This window comes from Polyodon spathula, chromosome 6, assembly GCF_017654505.1.
Source record: "Polyodon spathula isolate WHYD16114869_AA chromosome 6, ASM1765450v1, whole genome shotgun sequence".
In the NCBI taxonomy this organism is placed as follows: Eukaryota; Metazoa; Chordata; class Actinopteri; order Acipenseriformes; family Polyodontidae; genus Polyodon; species Polyodon spathula.
This window is the reverse complement of record NC_054539.1, coordinates 17,456,489-17,470,989: the sequence shown is the minus strand read 5'-3', so window position 1 is coordinate 17,470,989 and position 14,501 is coordinate 17,456,489. Positions and strand designations below refer to the sequence as shown.

Here is a 14,501-nt window from a genome sequence, read left to right as displayed (position 1 = left end):
CCCTGAGGAAAGCAGGATTCATGTAGAATTAAAAGGCTTTCATATTCATCAATATTGATCAATAAAATACTTAGGATGGAACAAGAGTTTGGTGTGTGGTTCCTAATTTGTGTATGGAAGTCGTCAACCTGACAATCAATGTATTTTTTTAATTGCTCATCCCCAATCCAACTAAAATAGACTCTTAGAAGTGTCATTCAGACATCTATTCCAGACATGAATTGGGTTCCTCGTGGTGATTCATATGCAAAGTATTTACACAGTGGTTAAAAGATTAAAGAAGCTCAGTAAAATTAAGCCATTAAATCTGCAGCAGGTGCAGTTTTCAGTCTTTACAGCCCTTCAATCTGTATTTTATTTTTTCACACAGCCTCTGGACATTTACAGTAGGTCAACGTTAAAAAGAAACACACGACGATATCCAAAAAAAAGTAAAAAGTTAGACAAGCCACCTCTTTGTGAGCTTCCCACAACAGAAAGGGCAGACTGTACAAGTTATTAAGTGTTTGAAGCAAGCCTAAGCCCATTACAAAGTCAGTGTGTGATTTATATCCTTTGTGGGGCTCATGCATGTTGCTGACGTACATTGTTGTAATTGGGAATGTTTGTTTCTACAAAATAACTCTTGACTTGAGTTTGTACCAGTTTATTACACAGATAATTTTCATTAAGTTAACAGTCCACTTTGGAAATTGGCTATTTTAGAGCTTTATAGTGCATAAGATGGTGGGTTTTTTTTCTTTTTTGTGCTATTTTCAAATGACAACCAAGTTAATAGTACAGTCGTACAATCGGCTAAGGGAACACCTCTCAAAGTAAGCAAAGTGTTCTCTTAGCCGAATGTTCTCTAAGATGGAGTTGACCAGACACACTGTTAAGCAATAAATATATATTAGTCATGATGCACATGCATTAACATGTGAAATGAACAGAATAAGAGAAAAGCAATAGGCTAGTGTATGTTAATAAACTATAATAATGAAGTAACAGACAACTAATGTTAGTAAACTGTCAAACTAAATTAACACAGCACCCCTACACACATTACCAAATACAGCAGCAGCTCAAGATTAACTATGAATACCTGTACAGGAGCAATATTCAAGACATGCACAACATTATTTAACAGAATGGAGAAGCAACTCGCCAGAACGGAAAGCACCAAATTGCTCAGCGACTTGTCTGATACGAGTTTTTTTCAAGAACTCGGAACAATTTCCAACTTTCTATAGCAAGAGAAACCGCAGCGCATTTTGCTGTTTGTTTACTTGCCGTTTTGTAGCGATGAGCTACACTCGTGGAAATCAGAATACACAAGGCAATGATAAATTGAAAGATTTATAAACCAGTAAGTGTTCCTGAAGACACACTCACAATGACAAGTCAGTTTTGAAAAGATTGAAAACTATTTTAATAGAAATCTGATGAGGATGAGTTATCGGGTTACAAAACAGTATCAGTTGTGAATGAATTGCTAGCAGTGTCAAAAAGGTGTTCTTTTAAGTGAAGTTTCTTTTCCTTTATGCGGAGCATTTACAATGGGAAAAATTTGTTTCACAACAAGGTTGTTCTCTAAGCCAAAGTGTTCTCTTTGACTGGTGCTCCTATACATGGGGACTACTGTAATGCTTAAGGGATGTTTGTTTCATATACCACACATTTGGTTATATTAAATTGTTTTTGTAATGAGATACTAAAACGTAAGAGGAAATGCAGTATCTGATTCTAATCTTAAACATAAGCCTAAATATGCTGATTTCCTTTTTCCGCATTACCAGCAAACCACCATACTTGTCAGATTGTATTCCTTTCCAATATAATAATTTAACTGTACCAAAGATAGCAGCAATGTACTCATACGTGGGCTTTATTGCTATTTTAACGCCTGATATTTTCCTAAATCCATTTTATTCATGATTTAGTCATTAGCAGCTTATGTTAGAACAAGTCCTTTTTACTAGTAAGTGGGGTCTTTTCAGTCTCTTTTGGATATAACAAGAGAAAGAAACTGATACAGTAATAAAGGAAAGAAAAAAGTTGCATTAAATGAGCAAGGAGATTGAGTCTGCTGGTTTTAGCTGATGCAATCTGAAAATATCTTCAATTTAAATGACTAGTTGTTTTATTAAACAATATATTCTGCTGGGATGTGGTTTAATGGCAGTGTTGTTCACAATACCTGTTGCAGATTATCTGTAAAAACACGCCGAAGACTGTTCCAGCACATTTCTGTTTGCCTTCTGACATCTGGTGGCAAAAGCTAGATATTACCATAAATTCAGTTTATAGCATTTGCTTCAAGGATGTGGATTCATTCTCAGATTTATGCTTTTTTAGACATGTATGGCTTTTTTTTCCACTCAGGTTTGTTATTTTTAAGACAATCCAGTGCTAAGCTATTAAAAGACAAAATGTCTGTTTCAAAGCTTAGAGAAATTAGCTTATCTAAATTCAGTATACTGTAAGCATCAATAACAGAACATCATCTTAGTCTAGCGATATGTAAAACAAACACGCTTTCATACTCCCATACAAGTAAAATAAAACGCCCTCTGAACACACACTCAGCACAGCAAGGCAGATTTAATCCACTGTTGCTGTCAAACCTGGTGGTATAAGTAGGTGATATAACAGATAACATCTTCACAAATGACTTCACTTAAAATGTTAAAACATTAGTTGGCAAGTGTAAGCAAGGTATTAGTGAACACTGAATAAATAAAGTAGCCTGAAAAAGGACTTCAGTGTTTTCAGGATCAATTTCCTCTCATAGCTGCAAATCTAGGCTAGTTGTAATGGTTGCCTAATATTTGGGGTGCCAGGCAGGTATTATAACCCTGCCAATAAGAAATGAAAAGAAAACCAATATGTTTAGTAACATTTACGTCTGCAATCTGTTACCAGGACCTGCACTGGAAGCAATGCAACCCTGTTGAGCAACAGTAAAAACCTGTGTAAATGGCAGGTGGTGTGTTGAGAGTAAAATGAAAAACAAACACTGAAAATTTTAATCGAGTTCCAAAATGTTTATTTTACTGAGAGGTATGCAGGAACTCTGAATAACCATTGGCAAAGAGGGGGACAGAAATGGAATGAACAAACTAAACAGTAAAAACAGGAAGAAAGAAAATAAAAACAGTTATAATTCTGAATTTAACCAAAATTGACAATGCCAAAGGCATCAATTATAAGTTTAAATTATTCATGTCTCTATTTAGTGATGCACAACTATCTCAGGTTGAATATATTAGCTATAGAAATTCCCAAAGAACACATTCAAACCAACACTCAAACATTGAAAGATGCCATTAACACCACCACACACTCAGGACAAGCACACCGAAGCATGGGCAACAGACCAGCAATCTTGCAAGTTTATTAAAAGAGTAGTTTAAAGTGGTGAGAGAGAGAGACAAAAATCTGCAAAGTGTCATATATTTACAGAACAAGCACACATTGAATCAACTTTCACCAAAAAAGCTTAGTTTAGTACTACTGTATGCAAAATGAAAAATAAATATCAACACTTGCACGCAGTCACGGGGACTACAGTAGAGAAGGATAAGTAAGCCATCAGGAAAAACCCTGCGCTTTCCAAACAAGCACACATTTAAAATCACCATTTATAAACTCATGAGAACGATGCATTGACTAAACAAATACAATATATTTCCTAGACATGCATCCATCTAGAGCATATAATAATGTAGCAAAAGTGAAAAAATATCCATTCAAAAAACTGCATTCAGAGATACTTTAAGCTTCAAGCAAAAAGAGTATATGTAGAGTCAAAAACAGACAAACATTAATTTCCAAGGATGCACTCACTCCACACTCAAGGAATGCATTAGAACTATTTATATAGTTAGAAATGAAAAGTCCAAAAAAGAAAAACCACAAGGAAACAATATGATCTGACCGCCTCCATAGGCCGAATACAGCCCCATCTTCCTCCGAGTTTGATTCGCCAAGACCAGTCCAATCCTTTTCCAGGCACCAGTCCTACTGGCTACTAGAATAAGCTGCTTTTGTTCTGGTTTATTCCCGCATCCTATTTTTTTCAAATACAAAACAAACAAACAAAAAAAAAAACCTCACTGCTCCATACTTTCTTTAGCAAACATGAACAGTGCACACATTCCACACACCCGCACAGGCACGTTTCCATCTCAGCTGCTGCTGCTATAGGACCACACCTTTCTCAACTCTCTACTCTCTCGTTGTCTGCAATTTATTCGCTATGGCAGAGGGGAATTTACCCGGCTCGATAGGGCATAGCGCTACACTCTCCCACCCTCATAAAAAAACGCACAAAGTGAGGCTTCTGCTTCATTTATAAAGCCGGGAAATTCCTCATCACTCTCCTCCTGGAACAGTTGAAGGACTCACTGTCTCTTAGTCTTCCTGTTCTTGAGCTGAAGAGAAATAAGCTTTTATATTGTTAACATGTATAATTTGCACATTTTGACCAGTTTCTTCACAAACTACCAAATAGTTAACTGGGCCCAACTGTTGGACAACCTTATAGGGTCTCTTCCATCATGGTGCAAATTTTGCTTTGAATCCTTCAGAAGCTTTTGACAACTCATTATTCCGTATCCATGTTCGATCCTGGGGTTTGTACTGGGTGTCTCCATGGGTTTTGACGTAGTTTCTTTTCTGTCGGACACTGGAATTTTTCTTTTACGTGATCTCTCAACTGGGACATTTTCTTCAACAGTATAAGCAGGCTTGTCTGGATTTGCAGGAGAACCCTATAAAGCTACTTATATAGGTCCTTGTCACAAGGCTGGTTGAGTGGTGACGTCAGACCTGGAACAGTAACACACAGGACAGACAGAGTAGAGTTAAAATAAAAGATTTAAACAAAATAGTACACCAAAACAGGACACGGCACTTGTGGCCAAAATAAATAGGAAAACACAAACATACTAACAGACAAAACAAGTGGACGAACGTTAAACAAATAAATACTGTGCTGATACTCCAGCGCTACTTAGCAATTGTTATTTATTTTATTTTAACTCTCCTCTCCACTAACCAACACATAACCCTGAGTGAAAACATGTTGCTTCTATGCAGCTGTACCGAGACTCAATTGGAGTCTCAGTACAACTGCACATGAATTAATTTAGTGCAATTACCTGTGCTCGCATGTTATTACATTTTACCTGCACATGAAGTGCTGTGCAATCCTCGTGCCTACATACAAATATACATTTTAAATCACTTGTGTTCATAACCCGTATTATATCCCATGTACCAACTACAATACACCAACTTTAACACACTACACACAACATACAACACAAATAAATAGCCCAGGGGCGGGGCACTTTGCCACAGTCCTCGAAGCATTCTTCCAAAGTTCAATTCAGCAGGCATGTATCCTGTCATTTCCTGCTTTGCCATATTAATTGCAAACCTGAACTCTGCAAAGTAGCAGTTCCATTTTTTGTGTTGACTTTACACATAAGCAGAAATCATAGTCTTTAGTGTCTGACTGGCTCGTTTGTTGAAATTAGTCTGGGGATGGTAGACCGTAGTTAGCTTTTGGACAACATTCCATTGTTCACAAACACTAGCTAACAACTCTGAAACAAACTGCGGTCCCCGATCCGACAGAATGAAATCTGGAATACCCCAGTGAGTGAAAACTTCTTAAAGTATTCTTGCTATGGTATCTGCAGTAGCACGTCTCAGAGGGAAAAGTTCTACCCATTTAGTATAATGATTCACAACTACTAAAAGTTGAGTGTTGTTCATAGAGCTTGTAGGCAGTGGTTCAACTAAATCAACTCCAATAAGTTCCCAAGGCTTACTAGCATCAACATGTTTAAGTTTCCCAACAGGTTTCCGATTTCCTGGTTTAAAACCGTGACGCACATGGGTATTTCCATCTTTCCAGACACCTGGCCAATAAGCACAAGTTAATATCTTATTTAGTGTTTTATATCTGCCATAGTGTCCACTAAGAGGATTATCATGATAAGCATAGAGAATCTCTCTTCGTAAGTCTTGGGTAATGTAGATCTGATAGCAGGTTCCAGAATGAAGAGTCTTTACCTTGTGATACACTTTATCTCCAGTATAGTGTAGGAAACAGCAGGGTCAGATAGATTTTCAGTCCTTTCCATCTCAGTGAGAAGTCTTTGATTAAACTTCTGGCTTTCTGGGTCCTTCTTCTGGGCGTCCCAGATATCCACATCAGAAAAAAGGGAAAGGTGGAAAACTCAGATTCTCCCTTGCTACTGGTTTGTACACTCAAAAGAACGTTTACTGAAGAAAAAGGGGCATGAGACAAGGCATCTGGTACTTTGTTCAACTTTCCCTTTTTATATTCTACAGTGAAATTAAATTAATGTAATCTTAAAGCCCATTGAATCAATCGAGTATTTGGCTTAACCCTTTGCGGTCCATTTATTCAGTGCCTGTCAGGCATGTCCGGTCCAATTTATTTTCACATGCGCTGTTTATTTTACATGAGCTGTTTTAAAAGTTGTTTTTTAATTACAGGAAACCATCTCCAGCCATGGTGCACCCCTTGTCTGTTGTATTTATTACCAAACTCCTCAATAATGCGATCCAAGTTATTATTTTATTACTATAACACTCAAAGCTCCACAAATGTCCGTGATATTCTTTGAGTGCTGGATGCAGAAGCAGTCAATAGCCCACACCACTGCCAGACATTCAAGCTCAGTAGCAGAGTCATTTATTTCCGGGGCCATGAGAGCTCTGCTAGCAAAAGCCAGTACCTCTTTTTGTACGACGCTGCACTAGAACAGCTCTAAGACCAATGTAATTCGCATCTGTATATATTACAAATGGTGTCCTAATATAGGAGAAGTCATTAAGTGCTGCTTCAGTGTATCAAAAGCAGTTTGACATACCGATGACCATTTCCGTCTCGCTCCTTTTTTCTTGAGGGCATTCAGGGGGGGCAGCTAAAACAGAAAAAATAGGAACAAAACGGTGATACCATCCTGCCATGCCCAAAAACCTCTGCAACTCTTTTATGCAGGTTGGCTTTGGGAAATGCTGTATGGCTTCAGTTTTAGATGGATCTAAAGAGAACCATTAGCAAACTCAGACCGCAACATGGTCTCATTTGAAGTGCTTTCTAAAACCCCAAAAGTAATGACTAAAGCTAAGATTTACAATTTTAGAAAAGCAAACTAAGAAGGTTATGAAACAGAGACTAACAGAAGTAGATTGGAGTAAAATAGAGAAAACATCCACAGAAAAAGGATGGCTGTTCTTTAATGTAGTACTAGAGACACAAAACAATTATATCCCTAAAGGAAACAAATCTAAATGTAAAACTAAATTGCCAAAATGGTTTAATAGATTAATTAAAAAAAATATTCAGCAAAAAAAAAAAGGCACTTTACAGAGCGTTAAAAAGGGACCAAAAACAAAGTACATGGAACTGCAAACGCAAGTCGAAAAGGAAGTTAGAAAGGCCAAGAGAGAAATAGAAATGAACATTGCTAAGGGGGCTAAAACCAATTCCAAAATGTTTTTCCAATATTACAACAGCAAGAGAACATTCAAAGAGGAGGTTAAATGGCAAAATCATAGATGAAGAAAAAAATAGCAAATATATTAAATGATTACTTTTCACAAGTTTTTATAAAGGAGGATACGGACAACATGCCCCACGTGTCAACCAGTTCCTATCCAGTTTTAAATAACTTTAGCATAACCGAGGCAGAAGTGTTAAAGGAACTAGGAGCTCTTAAAATAAACAAATCCCCTGAGCCGGATGAGATCCTTCCAATAGTACTCGAAGAAATGAAAGAAGTTATTTACAAACCGCTAACCAAGATCATGCAACAGTCTCTTGACACAGGGGTTGTACCGACAGACTGGAAAATTGCAAACGAAATACCGATCCACAAAAAGGAAAACAAAACTGAACCAAGTAACTACAGACCAATAAGTCTGACTTTTATTATATGCAAACGTATGGAAACTATAATGAGATCCAAAATGGAAAATTACCTATATGGTAACAGTATCCTTGGAGGTGGTCAACATGGTTTTAGGAAAGGGAGATCATGTCTAACTAACCTGCTTGATTTTTTTTGAGGATGCAACATTGACAATGGATAATTGCAAAGCATATGACATGGTTTCTTTAGATTTCCAGAAAGCTTTTGACAAAGTCCCACATAAAAGATTAATTCTCAAACTAAACGCAATAGGGATTCAAGGAAACACATGTACATGGATTAGGGAGTGGTTAACTTGTAGAAAACAGAAAGTACTGATTAGAGGAGAAACCTCAGAATGGAGTGTGGTAACCAATGGTGTACCACAGGGATCAGTGTTAGGTCATCTGCTATTCCTAATCTACATTATTGATTTAGATTCTGGTATAGTAAGCAAACTTGTTAAATTTGCAGACGACACAAAAATAGGAGTGGCAAACACTGTTGCAGCAGCAAAGGTCATTCAAAATGATCTAGACCAGATTCAGAACTGGGCAGACACATGGCAAATGACATTTAATAGAGAAAAGTATAAGGTACTGCACGCAGGAAATAAAAATGTGCATTATAAATATCATATGGGAGAGATACTGAAATTAAAGGACTCTATGAAAAAGACCTAGGAGTTTTTGTTGACAGAAATGTCTTCATCTAGACAATGTGGGGAAGCTATAAAAAAGGCCAACAAGATGCTCGGATACATTGTGAAAAGTGTTGAATTTAAATCAAGGGAAGAAATGTTAAAACTGTACAATGCATTAGTAAGACTTCGTCTTGAATATTATGTTCAGTTCTGGTCACCTCGCTACAAAAAGGATATTGCTGCTCTAGAAAGAGTGCAAAGAGCAAACATAATTATTCCGTGTTTAAAAGGCATGTGATATGCAGACAGGCTAAAAGAATTGAATCTATTCAGTCTTGAATAAAGAAGACTACGCGGCAACCTAATGCAAGCATTCAAAATTCTAAAAGGTATTGACAATGTCGACCCAAGGGATCAGTCGACCAGGGGTCACAAATGGAGAGCAGATAAAGGGGCATTCAGAACAGAAAATAGAAGGCACTTTTTTACACGGAGAATCGTGAGGGTCTGGAATCAACTGCCCAGTAATGTTGTTGATGCCGACACCCTGGGATCCTTCAAGAAGCTGCTTGATGAAATTCTGGGATCAATAAGCTACTAACAACCAAACGAGCAAGATGGGCCGAATGGCCTCCTCTTGTTTGTAAACTTTCTTATGTTCTTATCTAATTGAATACTAGCCTCAGACACAATATGCCCTAAAAAGGAAAGCTTTACACACCCTAACTGACATTTCTTTAAATTGACAGTAAGCCCACCAATTCTCAGTTTTATCAAAACAGGTTGCACATCCTCAAGATGTTGCTTCTCATTTGGGGAATAAATAATGATGTCATCCAAATAAACAAAACATATTTTCCCCCTTACGTCTCTTAATACTACCTCCGTAATGTAGCAGGAGCATTTTTGAGACCAAAACGGCATCACATTAAAATGATACAGCCCATCAGACAGTTTAAATCTTACAATCTGCTTCCATTTCCAATTGCCAAAGTCCACTATTGAGATCCAAAGTGGAGAAAACACAAGTACCATCCAGTAATTCTAAAATCTCAGCTATTGTTGGCAAAGGGTAAGCATCCGTCACTGTTTGTGCCTTAAGTTTTCGATAATGTACACAAAACCTGTAGGTACCATCTTTCTTTCGAATAAGAACAACCGGTGAAGTGCAAGGGGAAAAAGAAGGTTCCATTATTCCTTTGATTAACATCTCTTCTACTCATTCTTTAGCCACATTCTGTTTCTCAACACACATCCGGTAAGGATGCTGTTTAATAGCGGGTACTACATTAGTTAGTTTTGTGCTGCAATACAGAGGTTTTGCTAGTAATTGGGGTGCACACATCCGCATAACTTTCCAGTAAAGCTTCTGTATGCTCTCTATAGAGGAAAACTTCATCCATTTTTGACAACAGTTGTTTCACTAGAGTTTTTTGGGCTTTATCAACAGAGACAGGACCAACTGAAAATGTCAGAGATACAGGAATTTTACAAATCCTGCTGCTGAACCACCCTGGCCATTACCAGCCAACTGTATCTACCAATAACACCTTTTCATTCACTTTTTTCTGTTGTGCTTCTAGAACTTTAAGTCACTCACTCAACACTTCATTTTGTTCAAACAAAACTTTAAGGTTCAAATCCAACTGCTTACAAACAGACAATTCCTTTAGTTTTTTCATTGAGCTCCATATGGCTGTTTTGAACCTGTGCCATCTGCTCATTTACAAAAACAAAACGATCCGTAATCTGATGAATCTCTTTCCTAAACTCATCTACCAAGTTATTTACAGTTTGTGTAGTAGCTTGAACCACTTTCTTCAAAGATTCTTCAACAGTTTCTTGTACCTCCTGTACCAAAGACGTATGGTTTTCTATTACCATAGGTAAACTATTCTGTATTGTGACTAGTTCTATTTTAAGATTATTCTGTCTTTGATTTCCTTCCTCTTGAACTCCCTGTATTTTCCCTACTGTAGTCTTAATAGAGTCAACAGATTTTGCCAACACTGCCCATCCTATATCTGCAGACTGCATAGTCAAGGGGTTGGAGTAAGGCAAGGTCATTGAGGAAAAACTAACAAAGGCAAACTAGGGTACAAACCCACTCTGAAAGAAACATCAGCAGAGGCTCCACCATACTGATCTAAATCAATTTCCAACACATTTTCAGGAATATTTGAATCCATTTTTAATAACACATCACACAGTAATATTTGGGTCCCATCTGGGGTGCCAAATTATGTAACGTTTGCCTAATATAATCATCAAACTGTACCAAAGGTAGCACCAACATACTGATATGTGGGCTTTATTACAGCTATTCTAACAACTGGTATTTTCCTAAATCCATTTAATTCATGATTTAGGCATTAGCAGCTTATGTTAGAACTAGAGGAGAATCCTTTTTACTAGTCTTATTTGGATATAACAAGAGAAGGAAACTGATACAGTAATAAAGGAAAGAAAAAAGTTGCACTAAATGGGCAAGGAAATGGAGTCTGCTGGTTTTAGCTGATTCAATCTGAAAATATCCACAATTTGAAATGAAAATGAAATGTTTTATTAACACTACAACTACCGGGCGTACATACATACCTAGTCATTTTACGTTATATTAAAATGCGTCTAAAACTACTGCAGCGTTGCACTCTACAAAACCATTTCCTCATTTGTATTTTTTCCCGCAATTTCTTTGTAAATCAGATGTTTTGATGTTATTGTTTGTTTTCCTTCAGGATATTGTCTGTGACACAGTTTTTGCAGCCCACTTGTTACACATGAGGTGTACAACACAAGCACTGACACAAGACTTGGGGGTGGTGTTGGAAGGGGACTTATGATTGCAAATGCTGGGATATAAAACAGAGTGGTTTTAGCAGCTCAGAGACTACTTTTGACATGCAGCGGGAGCTTACGACAGTCTGTGAAGCAATAGAGAATAGTGACCGAGATTTGTTTGTTTGACTGTTTTATTTTATTTATTTATTTTGTTTGAGCGTTTTCTGTTTACCCTTTTATTTTGTGCCTGAGTTCGACTGTACTGTAATTCAATGGTAATTTCCATCTCCAGTCTTGCAATAGCTGGTTTGATACACTATTATTCAATAGCATTTTTTTTTCAATATAATATAGACTTGCTGTGCAGTCTTGCGTTCTATTGGTCTATTCATTTTAACTCAAATACTTATTTTCTATTTAAAAATACTTATTTTTACAGCTGTTAATAGATAAATGGCATTCAGAACAGCGCAAGGCTCTCAAGTTCAGCAGCGCTAAGCCAAACACACTGTTTTTACTATGACAGTCAAAATGACAGCTGCGGTAGTTGTAGGTATAATGTATTATATCTCCATAAGTTTATGCAATCCTGGGACTACTGATGGTTTGAGATGTTTAATAGATATTTCTGTTTGTCTTCTGCCCTCTGATGGCAAAAGCTAGATATTGCCATACATTCAGTTTATAGCATTTGCTGCAAAGATGTTGATTCATTCTCAAATGTATGCTTTTTTAGACAGTATGATTTTTTTTGTCACTCAGGTTTGTTATTTAAGACAGTCCAGTGCTAAGCTATTAAAAGAGAAAATAATGTATGTTTCAAAGCTTAGAGAAATTAGCTTATCTAAATTCAGTATACTGTAAGCATCAATAACAGAACATCGTCTTACTCTCGCAATATTTAAAACACACACACACACAAGTAAAAAGTTAAAAGTAAAATAAAACGCCCTCTGAACACACACTCAGCACAGCAATGCAGATTTAATCCACTGTTGCTGTCAAACCTGGTGGTATAAGTAGGTGATATAACAGATAACATCTTCACAAATGACTTCACTTAAAATGTTAAAACATTAGTTGGCAAGTGTAAGCAAGGTATTAGTGAACACTGAATAAATAAAGTAGCCTGAAAAAGGACTTCAGTGTTTTCAGGATCAATTTCCTCTCTTAGCTGAAAATCTAGGCTTGTCAGTCAAATTTAAAACCAACTAAAATTCCAAGCAAATACCTTTTGAGAACCCTAATTTAATAAACAACCACTCCATCTGAAATACCTTAGAAGAGCTGTGCTTAGTGTTATTGGGTAGTTTCAGGTGTTTATGAACCTGTGTCAATAATGCTGCAGTCAAGTCCATACCCAGGCTAATTTAAATTCAGACACACTCTTACAGAAGAATCTATGTGACTTCACAAGGGCCATACCAGTATTTGCCCATGTGCCCCTCAACACAGTGGCAGCTTGACCAATATGTCCATCAACGTAGTCCCTAGGGTGTTCCCGAAATGGCAAAGTTTGTTGAAAACCACCACTTGAAAGCACAACTCTGGCCACAAATAAGTCATGACTGATCTAGCCTGAGTAGTTTGGCCAGTCTGTGTAATGTCAGGTCCCTGAAATTGAAATTAATTAAACATTGGGCAAGGATGTTCGTGATATGTTTAGAGCCTGACTGGGGTTGTCTTTGCAAGCATAAGTTTGTCGGGCTTCTGCTATAGAGGAAATGGACATCTTAGTGGGTATCAGACTAATAAACCAGGGTGCCTCAGCTAATAATTTTAGTATATGCCTTGACCTTTTTCGGACTAATACTTTGCAGTTATGGAAATGTACATTTTAAAACTCTTGTTTGCTAAAGTAATTTCACTTGCGCTTTTTCTTTCCTAGGACATCAATGAGTGCATTCTTGAAAACTACCCCGAATGCTCCAACCCCAGGCTGTTTTACATCATCCCTTATTTCTGTGGGCAGCATCCAAAGTGCAGGTAGGTGAATGTGTTTTCCAAATATCAAATTGCTTTATAATATGTGATCAAGGCCATGAATATGTTTTTTCTTTCCAGGAACTGTTAAATGAATGCATTTTGAAAGGGCACATACAGCTGTTTAATGCAGTATAGCTTTGTTTTTTATACAAGTTGTTTATTTGAAAAGACAGAGCGTGTATGTCTCCGTAGACCATAACAGACTGGGAAGATAAAATACGAGGCGCTGTTTTATGGGGGATCTTTTATAGATCTGTGTGCGGTTCCTTTTTTAAAGGTTACATATTTCTCATCATATCTGTGTTGGCTTGTTCATATACAGCAAATACTTCTAAATTGTGCTAAAAACGATAATTGAACAGGGTCTGTGTTCAATTAAAACCTGACACCTCCCAGCTTGACAAATGCTTTATACTTCTGGCCAATTGCAATCTGTGATGATAAAAAAATAAAAAATGTGGCAACCATATGTGCTCCATATTGAACCTCTAAGACTAAAGGACATTTTACAGCTCTTGTTTGAACAGCTCAGATTTCCAACAGGAATGTTTGGACATTTTTTATTTATTTATTTTTTTAAATTGTACATTTTGGATTAAAGAAAACAATCTTCCCACTTCAAGCTAGAGACTCTGCTTTCTGGTAACCAGAGTAGTTACAAATCTCTGAAACCCACACACTCATTATTGTTCTTTTTGTCTGTCTGTTTGTTTTTGCTACATATAAATGTAGATGGAGTACAATAACAGTCAATCCCACTTTATCCCTCTTTTTTTATATGTTGCTAAAATTCTAGTATTTTCAGTACCAGGTCATCAAATACAGTTGCTTTCAAAAGCCCATTAGCTCAACACTAATTTCATTGGTGTTTTTTCCCCAGTTTTAGGGCCACTTTTTGAACCATTAAAAAAAAACTAACAAAAAAAAACACACACAAAAACTTTGTATCGACTGGTAAATATGTTTTTGTTTTTTGTACACCATAAAGGGAGCCAGGAGAATGGGCTCTGGAGAGGGCCAAGCAGAACGTGCTGGAGAATTTCCTCCTGGTGGGAATTCTGGAGGAGCTGGAAGATGTGCTTCTGTTACTGGAACGATTCTTACCTCATTTCTTCAAAGATGTGGTCAGCATCTACAAAAGTCCAGGTAGCTTT

The 14,501-nt window shown here is 37.1% G+C and overlaps 1 protein-coding gene across 1 annotated transcript in view; it reads left to right on the top strand.

Moving 5' to 3' along the window:
• usta (uronyl 2-sulfotransferase a) overlaps positions 1–14,501 on the top strand; it is a 91,693-nt gene that overhangs the window by 66,794 nt on the left and 10,398 nt on the right. Inside the window, exons 6-7 of the mRNA XM_041252343.1 lie at positions 13,250–13,347; positions 14,336–14,493. Of these exons, the coding sequence (XP_041108277.1) occupies positions 13,250–13,347; positions 14,336–14,493 (256 nt within the window). The remainder of the gene's footprint in view (positions 1–13,249; positions 13,348–14,335; positions 14,494–14,501) is intronic.